At 48.3% G+C, this 25,868-nt stretch overlaps 1 protein-coding gene across 1 annotated transcript in view; it reads left to right on the forward strand.

Annotated features, from left to right (window-relative positions):
• Positions 1 to 25,868, forward strand: part of rpgrip1l (RPGRIP1 like) — a gene marked incomplete at its 3' end in the record, with an annotated part of 67,719 nt that overhangs the window by 7,115 nt on the left and 34,736 nt on the right. Inside the window, exons 8-20 of the mRNA XM_083974443.1 lie at positions 430 to 576; positions 1,369 to 1,442; positions 1,567 to 1,706; positions 2,004 to 2,110; positions 3,192 to 3,242; positions 8,153 to 8,326; positions 9,153 to 9,270; positions 10,595 to 11,053; positions 11,768 to 12,244; positions 13,206 to 13,456; positions 14,083 to 14,169; positions 15,453 to 15,506; positions 15,688 to 15,811. Of these exons, the coding sequence (XP_083830569.1) occupies positions 430 to 576; positions 1,369 to 1,442; positions 1,567 to 1,706; positions 2,004 to 2,110; positions 3,192 to 3,242; positions 8,153 to 8,326; positions 9,153 to 9,270; positions 10,595 to 11,053; positions 11,768 to 12,244; positions 13,206 to 13,456; positions 14,083 to 14,169; positions 15,453 to 15,506; positions 15,688 to 15,811 (2,263 nt within the window). The remainder of the gene's footprint in view (positions 1 to 429; positions 577 to 1,368; positions 1,443 to 1,566; positions 1,707 to 2,003; positions 2,111 to 3,191; positions 3,243 to 8,152; positions 8,327 to 9,152; positions 9,271 to 10,594; positions 11,054 to 11,767; positions 12,245 to 13,205; positions 13,457 to 14,082; positions 14,170 to 15,452; positions 15,507 to 15,687; positions 15,812 to 25,868) is intronic.

Below are 25,868 nucleotides of genomic sequence, written 5' to 3' on the forward strand. Positions count from 1 at the left end.
ATTTGCTAGCTACACCGGTCACTACTGCATTTATTTGCTAGCTACACCGGTCACTACTGCATTTATTTGCTAGCTACACCGGTCACTACTGCATTTATTTGCTAGCTACACCGGTCGCTCTGGGTCGCTGTGTTAACGGCGTCGATCCGTGACCACAATGCATGATGGGATATCTTGCTCCGGTTAGTGACCATCGGATGTTCACTACATTTTGCGGTGAATTGTGGGATAGATTCAGTCAGTATATAGTGAACATTAATAATCACTAAACATTCAGACACCACTACAACAACTGGTCACTAGATGGAGAGTAGAGGGGGGTTAGGACACAGTCCACGTCTCTAATCCATACGATCGATCTGATTGGTCTGAGGACGGAGCAAACAGGAAGTGTTGGCTGATGTGTGGTCATGATGTCATGTGTTCCAGAGTCAGGTGACGCTGAAGGCGGCTCACGACGGCGCCATGTTGAAGGTGGACGAGCTGTCGACGCAGCTCAGACAGGAGAGACTGAAGAGTCTGGAGCTGGAGCAGAAGCTGCAGACCTCCTCCTTCAGCAGGAGGAGGGAGGAGCAGGTCAGTCAGTCCCAGGTGGGAGGGGGGTCGTCTGTACCAGGTCCAGGTCTGAACTCTCCTCTCCTCCTCCTCGTAACCCTAACCCCCCTGGAGGAATCTCTGTAGAGACTCTACATTCATCTACAACCATGGTATCACACTCAGAACTTGAACTGGCCGTCCACGCTTTCATCTCATCCAGACTCGATTACTGTAACTCACTGTTTACCTGCCTCAATAAATCATCTCTGGAGAACGCTGCCGCCAGGTTGCTAACTCGTTCACAGAAGTCCTGCCATATCACTCCTATCCTCCGCGCCCTACACTGGCTCCCTATAGCTTTTAGATTTCAATTTAAAATACTGGTAACCACCTTCAATGCCCTGCATGGGTCTGCCCCGGCTTACATCTCCGACCTCCTCCAGCCCTTCTCCACTAGCCGGTCCCTAAGGTCCTCCGACCAGGGGCTCCTGGCTCTTCCCCGGACCAACCTCAAAACGAAAGGGGACCGAGCCTTTTGTTCACTGGCCCCCAGACTCTGGAACTCTCTTCCCCAAGATTTAAGAGCCTCTCCATCGGTCGAAGTCTTCAAGGCGCAGTTAAAAACCTACCTGTTTAGACAGGCCTTTGAACTCCATGTTTTATTATGTTTTGTGAAGCACTTTGTGACTTTGTGCTGTGAAAAGTGCTAGATAAATAAAGAATTATTATTATTATTATCGTTATGAGAGATGGTGATGTTTGAGCTCTAACCAAGTGTTCTCCTCCTCCTTCTCTTCCTCCTCCTCTCCTCCTCCTCCTCCTCCTCTCCAGTTGCAGGAGCAGGTGAAGGAGTTGGAGCAGGAGCGTGACCTCCTGAAGGAGAACAATGAGAAGCTGGTGAACAGGTGAACATCACATCTCAGCGTCACTCCTGATGTTGACGGGTTGTCATGGTAACGAGGTAGTCATGGTAACGAGGTAGTCATGTCGTGTCTGTGTGTGTGTGTGTGTGTGTGTGTGTGTGTGTAGCGCCCTAGACGTGTCCCAGCAGCAGCGGCGGCGGCTCGAGGAGCAGCAGCTGCGGCTGCAGGTGTCTCAGCTGGAGGCGGCGCTGAAGAACGACCTGCTGGACAAGAACCAGATCCTGGACAAGGTCCAAGCTGAGAGAGGTTCGACTCTTATCTTGTGTAAAATTTTCAGCGGTCAATGTTGCTCATTTTTAGAGATATGAGGTATGAAAAATTGCAGTAACTACAAAATCACTCTTGAAACTGATCCAAACCTCTTTTTCCCTGCTCTATTACACACCGGTAGCCAGTTACGGTAGCTAGCTAACATTAGCTTTGGCAGGTTAGCATCAGCACATAACACTTTAGCTAAACACTGGACATTAAATGGCAGCACCGTCGGCTGCTGTGATTGGTGGAAGCGGAGCGGAGCTGACGTCATGTGACCTATCGTTGCAGCGCGGAGCGAGAAGCTGGCAGAGGAGAACCAGAGGCTGCAGGGCCAGGTGCTGGAGCAGCAGCAGCAGCAGGAGGAGCTCAGCCGGCGTCTCAACGTCTACAGCAGGGTGAGCAGTGACTAGGGATGCAACGGTTCTCAGTAAAATACCGAACCGTTCGGTTCGGCCTGCACGGTGCAATACGCTCTTGGACCGCGGTATTTCAGATTCAGCTTCCATCAGCTCTTACTGCTTTACAGGCAGCTGTGCCGTGTATGTGTGTGCCTGGCCGTTTAAGGCGAAAGCCCGCCCCCGCGAGTTGATGTCCAATCACTGTTGAGCCTCCACACACTCACAGTGACTTCCCCCCATCACACTGAAAGTGCAGCTTACACACAGAAGAGGGGGAAAAAAAACAAAAAAAACAAACAGGCGGCAGCATGAGCGGTCGCTGATCGCAATCGCGGGGAAAATTAATTGGTTATTAGCGCGATTTAGCACATTTAGCTTTTATTAGAGTTCCAGCACAACTCTGTCCATGCACACTGCACGTGTGTGGTCGCGTATCCGCGTGCCCGCGCGCGATAGAGAGGCTGCCGAGGTCGGCAGGAGGGGTTGACTGACAGGGATGAGAGGTGGTGAAAGGCTGTTTAAAAAAACACATTAGACTAACATCTTCTTTCCCAGTGAGAGACTGTGGCTGCAGCATAGTGACGTCTTCCATGACGGCAATATAGCGCCATCTCTGTTTGAAAGTGGCTTCAGAGTGTTCACCATATACTGAAAGACTAAAGCAGAGGGAGGAGCTAGGGGCTGTTCACAGGTGTGTGTGTGTGTGTGTGTGTGTGTGTGTGTGTGTGTGTGTGAGAGAGAGAGAGAGAGAGAGAGAGAGAGTGAGAGAGAGGAGAGCTATATTAGAAATAATATAAAATAAATTTTAAACATTATTTTGGGAGAAAAAAAAAGTTCTCTGCACAAAACACATACCGAAACCGTACCGAGAACCGTGGGCCAAAAACCGAGGTACGTATTGTACCGTGGGCAACCTGTACCGTTGCACCCCTAGCAGTCACATCATCACACTGGGGGCGTGACCTCTGAGCAGGTGACATCATCACAGTGGGGGGCGTGGCCTCTGAGCAGGGGACATCATCACAGTGGGGGGCGTGGCCTCTGAACAGCTGACTGAGTTGATGCTGTGTTTTATCAGGAGAACGAGTACGACGCGTCTGAACTGACTGAAGCTCTGCTGCTGGTCAAGGTGAGTCACCTCCTCCTCTTCCTCTCCTCTCCTCTTCCTCCTCTTCCTTTCCTCTTCCTCCTCCTCCTCCTACTCACCTCCTAGAGCGTTAGTAGGAAGTAAAGCGTTGGTAAGAAGTAAAGCGTTGGTAAGAAGTAAAGTGTTGGTAAGAAGTAAAGCGTTGGTAAAAAGTAAAGTGTTGGTAAGAAGTAAAGCGTTGGTAAGAAGTAAAGTGTTGGTAAGAAGTAAAGCGTTGGTAAAAAGTAAAGTGTTGGTAAGAAGTAAAGCGTTGGTAAAAAGTAAAGCGTTGGTAGGAAGTAAAGCGTTGGTAGAAAGTAAAGTGTTGGTAAGAAGTAAAGCGTTGGTAAGAAGTAAAGCGTCGGTAGGAAGTAAAGCCTAGGAAGTAAAGCGTTGGTAAGAAGTAAAGTGTTGGTAAGGGGGTAAAGCGTTGGTAGGAAGTAAAGCGTTGGTAGGGGGTAATGCGTTGGTAAGAAGTAAAGCGTTGGTAAGGGGGTAAAGCGTTGGTAGGAAGTAAAGCGTTGGTAGGAAGTAAAGCGTTGGTAGGAAGTAGAGCGTTGGTAAGAAGTAAAGCGTTGGTAAGAAGTAAAGCGTTGGTAGGAAGTAAAGCGTTGGTAAGAAGTAGAGCGTTGGTAAGAAGTAAAGCGTTGGTAGGAAGTAAAGCGTTGGTAAGAAGTAAAGCGTTGGTAAGAAGTAAAGCGTTGGTAGGAAGTAGAGCGTTGGTAAGAAGTAAAGCGTTGGTAAGAAGTAAAGCGTTGGTAGGAAGTAAAGCGTTGGTAAGAAGTAGAGCGTTGGTAAGAAGTAAAGCGTTGGTAAGAAGTAGAGCGTTGGTAAGAAGTAAAGCGTTGGTAAGAAGTAGAGCGTTGGTGGGAAGTAAAGCGTTGGTGGGAAGTAGAGCGTTGGTAGGAAGTAGAGCGTTGGTAAGAAGTAAAGCGTTGGTAAGAAGTAGAGCGTTGGTACGAAGTAAAGCGTTGGTGGGAAGTAGAGCGTTGGTAGGAAGTAGAGCGTTGGTGGGAAGTAAAGCGTTGGTAAGAAGTAGAGCGTTGGTAAGAAGTAAAGCGTTGGTAAGAAGTAGAGCGTTGGTAAGAAGTAAAGCGTTGGTAAGAAGTAAAGCGTTGGTAAGAAGTAGAGCGTTGGTAAGAAGTAAAGCGTTGGTAAGAAGTAGAGCGTTGGTAAGAAGTAAAGCGTTGGTAAGAAGTAGAGCGTTGGTAAGAAGTAAAGCGTTGGTAAGAAGTAGAGCGTTGGTAAGAAGTAAAGCGTTGGTAAGAAGTAAGCGTTGGTAGGAAGTAGAGCGTTGGTAAGAAGTAAAGCGTTGGTAAGAAGTAGAGCGTTGGTAAGAAGTAGAGCGTTGGTAAGAAGTAAAGCGTTGGTAAGAAGTAAAGCGTTGGTAAGAAGTAGAGCGTTGGTAAGAAGTAGAGCGTTGGTAAGAAGTAAAGCGTTGGTAAGAAGTAAAGCGTTGGTAAGAAGTAAAGCGTTGGTAGGAAGTAGAGCGTTGGTAAGAAGTAAGCGTTGGTAGGAAGTAAAGCGTTGGTAGGAAGTAAAGCGTTGGTAAGAAGTAGAGCGTTGGTAAGAAGTAAAGCGTTGGTAAGAAGTAAAGCGTTGGTAAGAAGTAGAGCGTTGGTGGGAAGTAAAGCGTTGGTAGGAAGTAAAGCGTTGGTAAGAAGTAGAGCGTTGGTGGGAAGTAAAGCGTTGGTAGGAAGTAAAGCGTTGGTAAGAAGTAAAGCGTTGGTAAGAAGTAGAGCGTTGGTAAGAAGTAAAGCGTTGGTGGGAAGTAAAGCGTTGGTAGGAAGTAAAGCGTTGGTAAGAAGTAAAGCGTTGGTAAGAAGTAAAGCGTTGGTAAGAAGTAGAGCGTTGGTGGGAAGTAGAGCGTTGGTAGGAAGTAAAGCGTTGGTAAGAAGTAGAGCGTTGGTAGGAAGTAAAGCGTTGGTAGGAAGTAAAGCGTTGGTAAGAAGTAAAGCGTTGGTAAGAAGTAGAGCGTTGGTGGGAAGTAAAGCGTTGGTAGGAAGTAGAGCGTTGGTGGGAAGTAAAGCGTTGGTAAGAAGTAGAGCGTTGGTGGGAAGTAAAGCGTTGGTAAGAAGTAGAGCGTTGGTGGGAAGTAGAGCGTTGGTAAGAAGTAAAGCGTTGGTAAGAAGTAAAGCGTTGGTAAGAAGTAGAGCGTTGGTGGGAAGTAAAGCGTTGGTAGGAAGTAAAGCGTTGGTAAGAAGTAGAGCGTTGGTGGGAAGTAAAGCGTTGGTAGGAAGTAAAGCGTTGGTAAGAAGTAAAGCGTTGGTAAGAAGTAGAGCGTTGGTAAGAAGTAAAGCGTTGGTGGGAAGTAAAGCGTTGGTAGGAAGTAAAGCGTTGGTAAGAAGTAAAGCGTTGGTAAGAAGTAAAGCGTTGGTAAGAAGTAGAGCGTTGGTGGGAAGTAGAGCGTTGGTAAGAAGTAAAGCGTTGGTAGGAAGTAAAGCGTTGGTAAGAAGTAGAGCGTTGGTAGGAAGTAAAGCGTTGGTAGGAAGTAAAGCGTTGGTAAGAAGTAGAGCGTTGGTAAGAAGTAAAGCGTTGGTAAGAAGTAAAGCGTTGGTAGGAAGTAAAGCGTTGGTAAGAAGTAGAGCGTTGGTAGGAAGTAAAGCGTTGGTAGGAAGTAAAGCGTTGGTAAGAAGTAAAGCGTTGGTAAGAAGTAGAGCGTTGGTGGGAAGTAAAGCGTTGGTAGGAAGTAGAGCGTTGGTGGGAAGTAAAGCGTTGGTAAGAAGTAGAGCGTTGGTGGGAAGTAAAGCGTTGGTAAGAAGTAGAGCGTTGGTGGGAAGTAAAGCGTTGGTAAGAAGTAGAGCGTTGGTGGGAAGTAAAGCGTTGGTGGGAAGTAAAGCGTTGGTAAGAAGTAAAGCGTTGGTAAGAAGTAAAGCGTTGGTGGGAAGTAAAGCGTTGGTGGGAAGTAAAGCGTTGGTAAGAAGTAAAGCGTTGGTAAGAAGTAAAGCGTTGGTAAGAAGTAAAGCGTTGGTAAGAAGTAAAGCGTTGGTAGGAAGTAGAGCGTTGGTAAGAAGTAAGCGTTGGTAGGAAGTAGAGCGTTGGTAAGAAGTAGAGCGTTGGTAAGAAGTAAAGCGTTGGTAAGAAGTAAAGCGTTGGTGGGAAGTAAAGCGTTGGTAGGAAGTAAAGCGTTGGTAAGAAGTAGAGCGTTGGTGGGAAGTAAAGCGTTGGTAGGAAGTAAAGCGTTGGTAAGAAGTAAAGCGTTGGTAAGAAGTAGAGCGTTGGTAAGAAGTAAAGCGTTGGTGGGAAGTAAAGCGTTGGTAGGAAGTAAAGCGTTGGTCAGAAGTAAAGCGTTGGTAAGAAGTAAAGCGTTGGTAAGAAGTAGAGCGTTGGTAAGAAGTAGAGCGTTGGTAAGAAGTAAAGCGTTGGTAAGAAGTAGAGCGTTGGTGGGAAGTAGAGCGTTGGTAGGAAGTAGAGCGTTGGTAAGAAGTAAAGCGTTGGTGGGAAGTAGAGCGTTGGTAGGAAGTAAAGCGTTGGTAAGAAGTAGAGCGTTGGTAGGAAGTAAAGCGTTGGTAGGAAGTAGAGCGTTGGTAAGAAGTAAAGCGTTGGTAAGAAGTAGAGCGTTGGTGGGAAGTAAAGCGTTGGTGGGAAGTAAAGCGTTGGTGGGAAGTAGAGCGTTGGTAGGAAGTAAAGCGTTGGTAAGAAGTAGAGCGTTGGTAGGAAGTAAAGCGTTGGTAGGAAGTAGAGCGTTGGTAAGAAGTAAAGCGTTGGTAAGAAGTAGAGCGTTGGTGGGAAGTAAAGCGTTGGTGGGAAGTAAAGCGTTGGTGGGAAGTAAAGCGTTGGTAAGAAGTAAAGCGTTGGTAGGAAGTAAAGCGTTGGTAAGAAGTAGAGCGTTGGTAAGAAGTAAAGCGTTGGTAAGAAGTAGAGCGTTGGTAAGAAGTAAAGCGTTGGTAAGAAGTAGAGCGTTGGTGGGAAGTAAAGCGTTGGTGGGAAGTAGAGCGTTGGTAAGAAGTAAAGCGTTGGTAAGAAGTAGAGCGTTGGTACGAAGTAAAGCGTTGGTAGGAAGTAGAGCGTTGGTGGGAAGTAAAGCGTTGGTAAGAAGTAGAGCGTTGGTAAGAAGTAAAGCGTTGGTAAGAAGTAAAGCGTTGGTGGGAAGTAAAGCGTTGGTAGGAAGTAAAGCGTTGGTAAGAAGTAGAGCGTTGGTGGGAAGTAAAGCGTTGGTAGGAAGTAAAGCGTTGGTAAGAAGTAAAGCGTTGGTAAGAAGTAGAGCGTTGGTAAGAAGTAAAGGGTTGGTGGGAAGTAAAGCGTTGGTAGGAAGTAAAGCGTTGGTCAGAAGTAAAGCGTTGGTAAGAAGTAAAGCGTTGGTAAGAAGTAAAGCGTTGGTAAGAAGTAGAGCGTTGGTGGGAAGTAGAGCGTTGGTAGGAAGTAAAGCGTTGGTAAGAAGTAGAGCGTTGGTAGGAAGTAAAGCGTTGGTAGGAAGTAGAGCGTTGGTAAGAAGTAAAGCGTTGGTAAGAAGTAGAGCGTTGGTGGGAAGTAAAGCGTTGGTGGGAAGTAAAGCGTTGGTAAGAAGTAAAGCGTTGGTAGGAAGTAAAGCGTTGGTAAGAAGTAGAGCGTTGGTAAGAAGTAAAGCGTTGGTAAGAAGTAGAGCGTTGGTAAGAAGTAAAGCGTTGGTAAGAAGTAGAGCGTTGGTGGGAAGTAAAGCGTTGGTGGGAAGTAGAGCGTTGGTAAGAAGTAAAGCGTTGGTAAGAAGTAGAGCGTTGGTACGAAGTAAAGCGTTGGTAGGAAGTAGAGCGTTGGTGGGAAGTAAAGCGTTGGTAAGAAGTAGAGCGTTGGTAAGAAGTAAAGCGTTGGTAAGAAGTAGAGCGTTGGTAAGAAGTAAAGCGTTGGTAAGAAGTAAGCGTTGGTAGGAAGTAGAGCGTTGGTAAGAAGTACCAACCTCTTCCTCACCTCCTCTTCCTCCTCCTCCTCCCCCACAGAGCCGGCGGGCCCAGAGGAGGGGGGAGCTGGGCTTCCTGAGGGAGGAGGAGCAGCAGGAGGACAGAGAAGTGTCCATCAGGGAGCTGAGAGCTGCTCACGCTGAGACGATCCAGGAGCTGGAGAAGACCAGGAACCTGCTGAGCATGGAGACCAGGATCACCAGGGACTACAAGGTGGAGTGAATTTAAAGTTTAGTTTTAATTATGGCTTTCATAAAAAAAAATTGGAAAAAACATATTGATCATTAAAGGGTTAGAAATTCAAACTGATTAAAGGGACAACGAGGAGTTTCTCCAGCGGCAGAACAAAAAATTCCGCGACAATAAAAAAGTCTGATATTAATGTGGATGAATCTACGTTACCACTTGTTAATGGTCCATTTTAGATAAATCTATGGTTTTGTCTCTATGGTTATTTTGTTATTATTAGTGGTGGTGGAAATGCTGGGCGAGCCGACCAGCGTTTCTTTACTTTCGGTTTTGTGGCGAGTCATGAGAATAACGCCGCCGAATCTCCGTTTATGGTGGGAACTACGACGGTATGTGATCGTCTTCCAACCTCTGACTTTAATTCTTGATGAATGAAAACATGAGTCTGTCTTGCACCGGTCAAAGAATTTCACGGTGCGGAGGCTCATAAATGTAGTGTGAAAACACTTCACTTTAACAAAACTCCTCGTTGTCCCTTTAAAAGCATTTTAAGGGACTGAGTGAGGTGGTTTGACAAAATGAAGGGACCTCCAAGGGTTAACTTCCTGTGTCACTTCCTGTGATGTCACCCTTATGATGTCACTGTCCTGATGGTGATGATGATGATGATGATGATGATGATGATGATGATGATGATGATGATGATGATGATGATGGTGATGATGATGATGATGATGATGATGATGGTGATGGTGATGATGATGATGATGATGGTGATGATGATGATGATGATGATGGTGATGGTGATGATGATGATGATGATGATGATGATGATGATGATGTGGTCCAGGCGGAGCTGCAGGTGCTGAGCCAGAAGACGAGCAGAGACAAGGCCGACATGGAGCTGAAGCTGCAGAAACAGACGCAGCTGTCGGACGCCAAGACGGTGAAGATCCACAAGCTGGAAGGTCAGAGAGACGCAGCTGCTCCTCTGATTGGCTGCTGGTCTGTTGTCATGGCCTCCACATGCTGGATAGTATCATGGTGCTCTGAGGTTTATTACAACCTGTGGAGCTCTAACTCATCATTGTGTCTTGTACAGTAAAGTAAATTGGCCATCTTTATATGTACGCAGGCTCGGCCATTGATTGGTATGTGTTGATTTACAAGGCCATTCTTTAGATCAGTGGTTCCCAAACGGTGTGCCGAGGCACACTGGTGTGCCGTGAGGCAAGTCCAGGTGTGCTGTGGGATTTTGTGACAACCATACATTATTATTGCAATATACAACTACACAAAAAATAATTATTTTTAATTTACTATCAGTACTTTGTATGCGCTCATTTCATAATACAGAGGCAAACTCTATACCTAAAAACAATTCTTAAAAAACAAAACCTCAAAGAGAACCCCATATTTCGCACAATATGTTTCAATACTGATCAAGTTGTAGGACCATGGACGGTGCAGCTTCCTTGCATTGACAGTTCTCTGTGATGACATTTTGCAAAGTTTCCTTTGCCTTATTGTGACCTGTCTGGTTTAAATGGTTGTATTGCTGCTTTGATGAAGCCTAATTTGATGAAGTTTCAAATTAATTTTTAAAAAATATTTTGTTAATAAATATGATTTTGTGAGTAATGTAACCTAGTTGTCTTTGTCACATTTTATTTGGCATTATTAAATAATTATGCACATTTACAGATATTTTACATGATATAAGTGATAACACGTGTTATGAAGGCTATTTTGAACAATAGGTGTGACTTGGCCACAAAAAGTTTGGGAACCACTGCTTTAGATGATTCCATCTTATTTATCATCCCGTCTAATCTTGACTAACAGTCTCTACAGTCTGCGCTCTCAGGAATTCTGTCATTTTACTGTTCCTAAGGTGAGAACAGAAATGGGGAAGAAAGCTTTTAGATTCTCTGCTCCGAGAACATGGAGCAGTTTGCAGTCAGAGCTCAAACTCCAAAGTCTGGTTGGTTTCTCTGGATGTGTTCAAGTCCATGATGAATTCCATCACGTCCAGGCTTCAGGAGTGCAAATGTTTCACTTGAGTGCAAATGTTTGACTAATCTTGTAAATTCTTTTAACTAATTTTGAAAATTCAATTGTTTTTTTTTGTTTGTTTGTTCATTTGTTTTGTGTCTTTAATTAATGTGACTGTGTGTTGAAACTATGTGCTGTCATTCTTGGCCAGGTCTCTCTTGCTAAAGAGATGTTGGATCTCAATGGGACAAATAGTAATAATAACACACCACCTGACCCTGTCGTGTGCGTCCTCAGCCCAGCTCAGGGACGTGGCCTACGGCACCAAGACCTACGGCCTCAGGACGGACGTCCCGGCGGAGGACGAGGAGGACGACGGTGGCGAGGAGGATGCGGTGTCGCCGCGGCGAGGAGAGACGGTGGTGGAGCTGCAGCTGGTTGCCGCGGTGCTGACGCCGTCCGTCCTGGAGACGCTGGGGGACGCAGCTCCGTCCACCTTCTGCACCTACTGCTTCTACGGCTTCGAGCTGCACGCCACGCCGCTCGCCACGGGGGCGGAGCCTCGCTACGGCTTCACCTCCAGGTACCTGGTCGCCGTGGACGACGGCTTCCTGGACTACGTCAGCAGCTCCTCCGTCACCGTGGAGATGCACCAGGCGCTGGGGCTGGACTGGAGGACGCTGGGGACCGGACGGCTCAGGCTGCAGCCGCTGCTGGAGCATCATGGGAAGATACACGGGAGCATCACGCTGCTCGGTGAGTCGCCATGACAACAGGACCAGAGTCTAAGGTCTGGTCTGGTCTAAGGTCCTGGTCTCTGGTCCTGGTCCTGGTCCATCCTGGTCCTGGTCTAAGGTCGGTCCTGGTCCTGGTCCTGGTCTCTGGTCCTGGTCCTGGTCCTGGTCCAGGTCCTGGTCCTGGTCCTGCTCCAGGTCCTGGTCCTGGTCCTGGTCCTGGTCCTGGTCCTGGTCTAAGGTCGGTCCTGGTCCAGGACTCAGTGGTCTTTGGTCTTGTGTCGGGGTGTGACCTTGTACATGTGTAAACATTTACACGGAATGAAACTGTAAAAGTTTAGTAAAAAATCCCTAAACGATACACGCAATTTTTTTTCTTCATATTTTTATACACAGGCTACATTTTGGGGGCTGGGTGAAAAATAGTCTCTCACGCTGTCTTAATTCAGAGAAAACTATGATTTATTAGAATGAATGATGCTGTGACGCGCTTCCCTCCTTCAGACAAAATGTGTGTAAGTGCGTTTTTTCCCCTTTTTTTCTTGTCTTCCGGTGTAACACCGACACGGTGGCTGCAGTGGCAGTGCTTCCACCGGCTGCACATATCAGACTAAACTAAAATAAGGCTGTAGCAACCTATAGCGGTCCTGAAGCGTGTACACGTGTACACAGAAAGAATTGCACAGTGTCATATGTTAGTCCACGTTCACATCCCTGGTCTTGTGTGTGTCTGCAGGACCCGGACCAGGCGGTGTGGGTGTGGTGGGCTCGGTGGAGTTCTGGTTGAGGCTGAAGGTCCCGGTGACGGAGAGCGTCCAGCGCTACAGAGAGAAGCTGAAGGCCGTGGACCACGTGGACCACGTCAGCTCCTCTCAGGACCGTGGGCTCAGCAGCAGCTGGAACCAGCTCCTCATCACGGTCCACAGCTGTAGAGAGCTGCGGTCCAGAACCTCGCTGCAGCCCAGTCCCTACGTGGTCTACAGGTTCCTGGACTTCTCTGACTCCGCCTCCGCCACCGTCCAGGACCGCTGTGACCCGGTCTTTAACGAGCTGCGCTGCTACTCGGTGCCGATGGACGGCGGTCTGGACCGGTACCTGAGGGCCGAGCTGCTGCAGGTCTACGTGTTCGACAGCAGAGAGGAGCAGATGGACCTGTACCTGGGGAAGGCCCAGGTCCCTCTGCTGCCGCTGGTCCAGAACCAGACCCTCACAGGTGAGACTCAGCTGGCTGCACGACTCTCATTGGTTCAGAGCCAATGGGAATGGCTAGTGTGACGTCACTAATCACTTCCGTGTCCAACCCCTGCTGCCAACGTATACAGCAATGCATGTTCTTCATTGCTTCCCCCCCCAAAACAAACACACACACACACACACACACACAAACACACACACAAACACACACACACACACAAACAAACACACACAATCATTTATAAGTTACATAGAGACGTTATATGAGCTAACGTTTAGCGCTAATAGCCTACTAGCTAACTAACGTTAACCTCCGTGACTGGACCACCGTGATCCACTGGTCTCTGCCTCCTCCTGTAGTATTTACAAAATACAAATCCTACAGGATAACTCCAGTATTTGTAGTATTTGCAAATACTACTACAGGACACTACTGTCACTCTGCCGGCACCGCGTCCTGTGTTTTATGTGGCCGCGGTACCGTTAGAGTGACAGACAGGCTCACTGTGCAGACTAGAGGGATGAAATGACATCTTACTTTCCCTACTCCCGACTAGATACAAACCTGTTGCTTCTATACTGAAAAACTCTGACAAGTCAAACTTTAGGATGTGTTAACGGACTAATTAATCCGTCTAACCATCATAACTATGACAGCTGAAACAGTAAACACAGCCGATCGATTAAAAAAAAATAAAAATAGCCTACCGCTCGAGTTTTTTCATTTAAAAAACATATTGAGGCTATATTGTCCATTGTATTCATATACATGAATATATATGTTTACTTATTCATAAATGAAAGCTCCCGCGGTACTTTTGACCCGGCTCTGCCCATTGTTTCTGTTCTGAATATCCTGCGATTGGACACGGAAGCGACGTTTTGGCCCTTGATGACGTAGCCACTAGCCATAATCAGGACTGAGCTCTGTCTCCATGGAGACAGAAGGACCTGTCTCACCTGTCTGTCTGGTCCCTCAGGTGAGTTTGAGCTGAGCGACTCGTCTGGACTCTCGGCCGGACACGTCCAGGTGACTCTGAGGTGGGAGCTTCCCTACAACTACACCCCCTCTCCCCCCTCACCTCCCTCACCCCCCTCCCCCGAGGAACCTGAGGAGCTTCAGGAGGAGGAGGAGGAGGAGGAGGAGGAGGAGCAGCTGAAGAACAGAGACCTCCCCCCTCTCACCCCCTCCCTCCCCCCTCTGGCCCTCCCCCCGGTGTCTGAGGCCGAGGTGAGGACAGACACACAACTGAAGCTACACTGTGTTGATGTTGTCTGTGGATATTCTCATTCATCCAGCTCGTCGTTCTTCTCTGGGCAGATCGAGTCGTAGGGAACTGGACTTGTCTTTGTCTGGGAAGACGTTTCTCCTCTGATCCAAGGAGCTTCTAGCCTATAAACCTCTCTGCCCCCTAGCAGCAGCAGCAGCAGCAGCAGCAGCAGCAGCAGCAGCAGCAGCAACTCTATCTGCTCCGTAGGTCTAGAAACGAGCCAGAGGAACTTTTTGAGTCTGGAACAGCGTTTGTGTTGACCAATCACAGCGCTCTATCTGTTTAGAGAGTCGTTGGGCGGCTTAACGCCATGACGACATACATTTTAATTGGCTTGTCAGGCTAACGTCATCCTGCTCTTTGCTCTGATTGGTCGTAGCGCTACCCTATTGGTGCAGAGGCAGTTTGAAAGACAGCCTTCATCCCGCCCCCTGGACTGAGCCGAGGTCTACCGCTCGTTGACACACTAGACATGTTGATGATCTTCCCAGACAAACACAAGTCCAGTTGCCTACAATTCAATCTGCCCAGAAAAAAAAATGTTGTTGTTGTTGTTAATGTTGTTGTTTATGTCGTTGTTGTTGAGGCGTCGCTGTCCCAGCTCAGACTGAAGTCTCTGGTGAAGGACGGAGCAGCTGCTAAGAGAGTCACCTTCATCGACTCAGGAGAGCAGGTGAGACCAGAGGACAGAGGACAGAGGACACGTCTCTGAGACGGACGGCAGAGTCAGAAAACTGACAACTAACGGTTAACTAACTACCAACTAACAGCTAACTACCAACTAACAGCTAACTAACAGCTAACTAACAGCTAACTAACAGCTAACTACCAGCTAGCCACTACCAACCAACTGACAGCTAACTAACAACTAACTAACAGCCAACTACCAGCTAACTAACAACCAACTACCAGCTAACTAACAACCAACTACCAGCTAACTAACAGCCAACTACCAGCTAACTAACAACCAACTACCAGCTAACTAACAACCAACTACCAGCTAACTAACAACCAACTACCAGCTAACTAACAACCAACTACCAGCTAACTAACAGCCAACTACCAGCTAACTAACAGCCAACTACCAGCTAACTAACAACCAACTACCAGCTAACTAACAACCAACTACCAGCTAACTAACAGCCAACTAACAACTAACTAACAGCCAACTACCAGCTAACTAACAGCTAACTACCAGCTAACTAACAGCCAACTACCAGCTAACTAACAGCCAACTACCAGCTAACTAACAGCCAACTACCAGCTAACTAACAGCTAACTAACAGCTAACTACCAGCTAACTAACAGCTAACTAACAGCTAACTACCAGCTAACTAACAGCTAACTACCAGCTAACTGACAGCTAACTAACAGCTAACTAACAGCTAACTGACAGCTAACTACCAGCTAACTATCAGCTAACTAACAGCTAACTACCAGCTAACTAACAGCTAACTGACAGCTAACTAACAGCTAACTAACAGCTAACTACCAGCTAACTAACAGCTAACTACCAGCTAACTATCAGCTAACTAACAGCTAACTAACAGCTAACTACCAGCTAACTGACAGCTAACTATCAGCTAACTAACAGCTAACTGACAACTAACCACCAGCTAGCTAACAGCTAACTAACTACCAGCTAGCAACAGCTAACTACCAACTAACTACCAACTGACAGCTAACTACCAGCTAACTAACAGCTAACTAACAGCTAACTACCAACTAAGTACCAACTGACAGCTAACTACCAGCTAACTAACTACCAGCTAGCAACAGCTAACTACCAACTAACTACCAACTGACAGCTAACTACCAGCTAACTAACAGCTAACTAACAGCTAACTACCAACTAACAACTAACTACCAACCAACTGACGGCTAACTATCAGCTAACTAACTAACTACTAACTAATGACCCGCTAACTAACCAGTCTGAACCGGTTCTCTCCTCAGGACACCAGGAGGTCAGCTGACAGGAGAGAGATGACATCATCACCTGGTGGACAGGTAGACTCCGCCCACTTCCTGTTCTCACTTCCTGTTCTCACATGTCGTTGATGCACACGGCGGACAGAGGACTTCCTGTGTGTGTGTGTGTTACAGTGTTGTGTAACAGTGTGTGTAACAGTGTGTTACAGAGTGTGTGTGTTGTAACAGAGTGTATAACAGTGTGTGTGTTGTGCCCCAGGTGCAGCCTCAGGTGGTCCGTAGCTCCGCCCCCCAGGAGGAGGAGGAGGAGTCTCATGTCTCTGAGGGACAGCTGCTTCCTGTCAGCTCCGACGACTCTGAGCTCTCTGAGGAGCTGATCCCAGGTCAGCACACAACCACACAAACACACAACCACACAACCACTCAGCCACACAACCACACAACCACACAACCACACAACCACACAACCACACAACCACACAACCACACAACCACACAACGACACAACCACACAGCCACACAACCACTCAGCCACACAACCACACAACCACACAACCACACAACCACACAACCACACAACCACTCAGCCACACAACCACACAGCCACACAGCCACACAACCACTCAGCCACACAACCACACAACCACACAACCACTCAGCCACACAACCACACAACCACACAACCACACAACCACACAACCACACAACCACTCAGCCACACAACCACACAGCCACACAGCCACACAACCACTCAGCCACACAACCACACAACCACACAACCACTCAGCCACACAACCACACAACCACACAACCACACAACCACACAACCACACAACCACTCAGCCACACAACCACACAGCCACACAGCCACACAACCACTCAGCCACACAACCACACAACCACACAACCACTCAGCCACACAACCACACAACCACACAACGACACAACGACACAACGACCACACGACCACACAGCCACACAACCACACAACCACACAGCCACACAACCACTCAGCCACACAACCACACAGCCACACAACCACACAACCACACAACCACACAACCACACAACCACACAACCACACAGCCACACAGCCACACAACCACACAACCACACAGCCACACAGCCACACAACCACACAACCACACAACGACACAACCACACAACCACACAACCACACAACCACACAACCACACAACGACACAACGACACAACGACACAACGACACAACGACACAACCACACAACCACACAACCACACAACCACACAACGACACAACGACACAACGACACAACCACACAACGACACAACGACACAACGACACAACCACACAACCACACAACCACACAACCACACAACGACACAACCACACAACCACACAACCACACAACCACACAACCACACAACCACACAACGACACAACGACACAACGACACAACCACACAACGACACAACGACACAACGACACAACCACACAACCACACAACCACACAACCACACAACGACACAACCACACAACCACACAACGACACAACGACACAACGACACAACCACACAACGACACAACGACACAACGACACAACCACACAACCACACAACCACACAACCACACAACCACACAACCACACAACGACACAACGACACAACGACACAACCACACAACGACACAACGACACAACGACACAACCACACAACCACACAACCACACAACCACACAACGACACAACCACACAACCACACAACCACACAACGACACAACCACACAACCACACAACCACACAACGACACAACCACACAACCACACAACCACACAACCACACAACGACACAACCACACAACCACACAACCACACAACGACACAACCACACAACCACACAACCACACAACCACTCGACCACACGACCACACAACCACACAACCACACAACCACACAACCACACAACCACACAACCACACAACCACTCAGCCACACAGCCACACAACGACACAACGACACAACCACACAACCACACAACCACACAACGACACAACCACACAACGACACAACGACACAACGACACAACGACACAACGACACAACCACACAACGACACAACGACACAACCACACAACGACACAACGACACAACGACACAACCACACAACCACACAACCACACAACCACACAACGACACAACCACACAACCACACAACCACACAACGACACAACCACACAACCACACAACCACACAACGACACGACACAACGACACAACGACACAACCACACAACCACACAACGACACAACCACACAACCACACAACGACACAACCACACAACGACACAACGACACAACCACACAACGACACAACCACACAACGACACAACCACACAACCACACAACGACACAACGACACAACGACACAACCACACAACCACACAACCACACAACGACACAACCACACAACGACACAACGACACAACGACACAACCACACAACGACACAACCACACAACGACACAACGACACAACGACACAACCACACAACGACACAACGACACAACGACACAACCACACAACCACACAACGACACAACCACACAACCACACAACGACACAACCACACAACCACACAACGACACAACGACACAACCACACAACGACACAACCACACAACGACACAACCACACAACCACACAACGACACAACGACACAACGACACAACCACACAACCACACAACCACACAACGACACAACCACACAACGACACAACGACACAACGACACAACGACACAACCACACAACGACACAACCACACAACGACACAACGACACAACCACACAACCACACAACGACACAACGACACAACGACACAACCACACAACCACACAACGACACAACGACACAACGACACAACGACACAACGACACAACCACACAACGACACAACGACACAACCACACAACGACACAACGACACAACGACACAACGACACAACCACACAACGACACAACCACACAACGACACAACGACACAACCACACAACCACACAACCACACAACGACACAACGACACAACCACACAACCACACAACCACACAACGACACAACGACACAACCACACAACGACACAACGACACAACCACACAACCACACAACGACACAACCACACAACGACACAACGACACAACCACACAACGACACAACCACACAACGACACAACGACACAACGACACAACCACACAACCACACAACCACACAACGACACAACGACACAACCACACAACGACACAACCACACAACGACACAACGACACAACGACACAACCACACAACCACACAACGACACAACGACACAACCACACAACCACACAACCACACAACGACACAACCACACAACCACACAACGACACAACCACACAACGACACAACGACACAACCACACAACCACACAACGACACAACCACACAACGACACAACGACACAACCACACAACCACACAACCACACAACCACACAACGACACAACCACACAACCACACAACCACACAACGACACAACGACACAACCACACAACCACACAACGACACAACCACACAACGACACAACCACACAACCACACAACCACACAACCACACAACCACACAACCACACAACCACACAACGACACAACCACACAACGACACAACGACACAACCACACAACGACACAACCACACAACCACACAACCACACAACCACACAACCACACAACCACACAACCACACAACCACACAACGACACAACGACACAACCACACAACGACACAACCACACAACGACACAACGACACAACGACACAACGACACAACCACACAACGACACAACCACACAACGACACAACGACACAACCACACAACGACACAACGACACAACCACACAACCACACAACCACACAACGACACAACCACACAACCACACAACCACACAACGACACAACCACACAACCACACAACGACACAACGACACAACCACACAACGACACAACCACACAACCACACAACGACACAACCACCCAACGACACAACGACACAACCACACAACCAACACAACGACACACAACGACACGACGACACAACGACACAACGACACGACGACACAACGACACACAACCACACAACCACCCAACGACACAACGACACAACCACACAACCAACACAACGACACACAACCACACAACGACACGACACAACGACACGACGACACAACGACACAACGACACAATGACACAACCACACAACGACACAACGACACAACGACACGACGACACAACGACACAACGACACAATGACACAACCACACAACGACACAACGACACGACGACACGACGACACAACGACACAACGACACAACCACACGACGACACGACGACACGACGACACAATGACACAACCACACAACGACACAATGACACAACCACACAACCACACAACGACACAACGACACGACGACACAACGACACAACGACACAATGACACAACGACACAACGACACAATGACACAACGACACAATGACACAACCACACAACCACACAACGACACAACGACACGACGACACAACGACACAACGACACAATGACACAACCACACAACCACACGACCACACAACCACACAACCACACAACGACACAATGACACAACCACACAACCACACAACGACACAATGACACAATGACACAACCACACAACCACACAACCACACAACGACACAATGACACAACCACACAACCACACAACGACACAACGACACAACGACACAATGACACAATGACACAACCACACAACCACACAACCACACAACGACACAACGACACAATGACACAATGACACAACCACACAACCACACAACGACACAACGACACAACGACACAATGACACAACCACACAACCACACAACGACACAACGACACAACGACACAACGACACAACGACACGACGACACAACGACACAACGACACAACGACACAATGACACAACCACACAACGACACAACCACACAACCACACAACGACACAACGACACAACCACACAACGACACAACGACACGACGACACAACCACACGACGACACAACGACACGACGACACAACCACACGACGACACAACGACACAACGACACAATGACACAACCACACAACGACACAACCACACAACCACACAACGACACAACGACACAACGACACAACGACACGACGACACAACGACACAACGACACAATGACACAACCACACAACCACACAACGACACAACGACACGACGACACAACGACACAACGACACAATGACACAACCACACAACGACACGACGACACGACGACACGACGACACAACGACACAACGACACAATGACACAACCACACAACGACACAACCACACAACGACACAACCACACAACGACACAATGACACAATGACACAACCACACAACCACACAACGACACAATGACACAATGACACAACCACACAACCACACAACGACACAATGACACAACCACACAACCACACAACGACACAACGACACAACGACACAATGACACAATGACACAACCACACAACCACACAACGACACAACGACACGACGACACGACGACACGACGACACGACGACACAACGACACAATGACACAACCACACAACGACACAACCACACAACCACACAACGACACAACGACACAACCACACAACGACACAACGACACGACGACACAACCACACGACGACACAACCACACGACGACACAACGACACAACGACACAACCACACGACGACACAACCACACAACGACACGACGACACAACGACACAACGACACAATGACACAACGACACAACGACACAATGACACAACGACACAACGACACAACGACACAATGACACAACCACACAACGACACGACGACACAACGACACAACGACACAACGACACAACGACACAACCACACAACGACACAACGACACAACCACACAACCACACAACGACACAACGACACGACGACACAACGACACAACGACACAATGACACAACGACACAACGACACAATGACACAATGACACAACGACACAACGACACAATGACACAACGACACAACCACACGACGACACGACGACACAACGACACGACCACACGACGACACGACGACACGACGACACAACGACACAACGACACAACGACACAACCACACAACCACACAACCACACAACCACACAACCACACAACGACACAACCACACAACCACACAACGACACAACGACACAACCACACAACCACACAACCACACAACCACACAACCACACAACGACACAACCACACAACGACACAACGACACAACGACACAACGACACAACCACACAACCACACAACGACACAACGACACGACGACACAACCACACAACGACACAACGACACAATGACACAACCACACAACGACACAATGACACAACCACACAACCACACAACGACACAACCACACAACGACACAACGACACAACCACACGACGACACAACCACACAACGACACAACCACACAACGACACAACGACACAACCACACGACGACACAACGACACAACCACACAACGACACAACCACACAACGACACAATGACACAATGACACAACGACACAACGACACAATGACACAACCACACAACGACACAACGACACGACGACACAACGACACAACGACACAACGACACAACGACACAATGACACAACGACACAACCACACAATGACACAACCACACAACGACACAACGACACAACGACACAACCACACAACGACACAACGACACGACGACACGACGACACAACGACACAACGACACAACCACACGACGACACGACGACACGACGACACAATGACACAACCACACAACGACACAATGACACAACCACACAACCACACAACGACACAACGACACGACGACACAACGACACAACGACACAATGACACAACGACACAACGACACAATGACACAACGACACAATGACACAACCACACAACCACACAACGACACAACGACACGACGACACAACGACACAACGACACAATGACACAACCACACAACCACACGACCACACAACCACACAACCACACAACGACACAATGACACAACCACACAACCACACAACGACACAATGACACAATGACACAACCACACAACCACACAACCACACAACGACACAATGACACAACCACACAACCACACAACGACACAACGACACAACGACACAATGACACAATGACACAACCACACAACCACACAACCACACAACGACACAACGACACAATGACACAATGACACAACCACACAACCACACAACGACACAACGACACAACGACACAATGACACAACCACACAACCACACAACGACACAACGACACAACGACACAACGACACAACGACACGACGACACAACGACACAACGACACAATGACACAACCACACAACGACACAACCACACAACCACACAACGACACAACGACACAACCACACAACGACACAACGACACGACGACACAACCACACGACGACACAACGACACGACGACACAACCACACGACGACACAACGACACAACGACACAATGACACAACCACACAACGACACAACCACACAACCACACAACGACACAACGACACAACGACACAACGACACAACGACACAACGACACAATGACACAACCACACAACCACACAACGACACAACGACACGACGACACAACGACACAACGACACAATGACACAACCACACAACGACACGACGACACGACGACACGACGACACAACGACACAACGACACAATGACACAACCACACAACGACACAACGACACGACGACACAACCACACAACGACACAATGACACAATGACACAACCACACAACCACACAACGACACAATGACACAATGACACAACCACACAACCACACAACGACACAATGACACAACCACACAACCACACAACGACACAACGACACAACGACACAATGACACAATGACACAACCACACAACCACACAACGACACAACGACACAACGACACGACGACACGACGACACGACGACACGACGACACAACGACACAATGACACAACCACACAACGACACAACCACACAACGACACAATGACACAACCACACAACCACACAACCACACAACCACACAACGACACAACCACACGACGACACAACGACACAACCACACAACCACACAACCACACAACGACACAATGACACAATGACACAATGACACAACCACACAACCACACAACCACACAACGACACAATGACACAACCACACAACCACACAACCACACAACCACACAACGACACAACGACACAACGACACAACCACACAACCACACAACGACACAACCACACAACCACACAACGACACAACGACACAACCACACAACGACACAACGACACAACGACACAACGACACAACGACACAACCACACAACCACACAACCACACAACGACACAACGACACAACGACACAACGACACAACCACACAACCACACAACGACACAACCACACAACCACACAACGACACAACGACACAACCACACAACGACACAACCACACAACCACACAACGACACAACGACACAACGACACAACGACACAACGACACAATGACACAACCACACAACGACACAATGACACAACCACACAACGACACAACCACACAACGACACAATGACACAACCACACAACCACACAACCACACAACGACACAACGACACAACGACACAACGACACAATGACACAACCACACAACCACACAATGACACAACGACACAACCACACAACCACACAACGACACAACGACACAACGACACAATGACACAACGACACAACGACACAATGACACAACCACACAACCACACAACCACACAATGACACAACCACACAACGACACAACCACACAACCACACAACGACACAATGACACAACCACACAACGACACAACCACACAACCACACAACGACACAATGACACAACCACACAACCACACAACGACACAACCACACAACGACACAACCACACAACGACACAACCACACAACGACACAACCACACAACGACACAACCACACAACCACACAACCACACAACGACACAACCACACAACCACACAACCACACAACCACACAACGACACAACCACACAACGACACAACCACACAACGACACAACCACACAACGACACAACCACACAACCAGACAACGACACAACGACACAATGACACAATGACACAACCACACAACCACACAACGACACAACCACACAACGACACAACGACACAATGACACAATGACACAATGACACAACCACACAACCACACAACCACACAACGACACAACGACACAACGACACAACCACACAACCACACAACGACACAACCACACAACCACACAACCACACAACGACACAACCACACAACGACACAACGACACAATGACACAATGACACAATGACACAACCACACAACCACACAACCACACAACCACACAACGACACAATGACACAATGACACAACGACACAACCAACACAACGACACAACGACACAACGACACAACCAACACAACGACACAACGACACAACGACACAACCAACACAACCACACAACCACACAACCACACAACCACACAACGACACAACGACACAACGACACAACGACACAACGACACAACGACACAACCACACAACGACACAACCACACAACCACACAACGACACAACGACACAACGACACAACGACACAACCACACAACGACACAACGACACAACGACACAACCACACAACGACACAACGACACAACGACACAACCACACAACGACACAACGACACAACGACACAACGACACAACGACACAACCACACAACCACACAACGACACAACGACACAACGACACAACCACACAACGACACAACCACACAACGACACAACGACACAACCACACAACGACACAACGACACAACGACACAACCACACAACGACACAACGACACAACGACACAACGACACAACGACACAACGACACAACCACACAACGACACAACCACACAACGACACAACGACACAACGACACAACCAACACAACGACACAACGACACAACGACACAACCAACACAACGACACAACGACACAACGACACAACCAACACAACCACACAACCACACAACCACACAACGACACAACGACACAACCACACAACGACACAACGACACAACGACACAACCACACAACGACACAACGACACAACCAACACAACGACACAACGACACAACGACACAACCACACAACGACACGACGACACGACGACACAACCAACACAACGACACAACCAACACAACGACACAACGACACAACGACACAACCACACAACGACACAACGACACAACGACACAACGACACAACCAACACAACGACACAACGACAC

Source organism: Trachurus trachurus, assembly GCF_905171665.1.
Source record: "Trachurus trachurus genome assembly, chromosome: 6".
Taxonomy (NCBI): domain Eukaryota; kingdom Metazoa; phylum Chordata; class Actinopteri; order Carangiformes; family Carangidae; genus Trachurus; species Trachurus trachurus.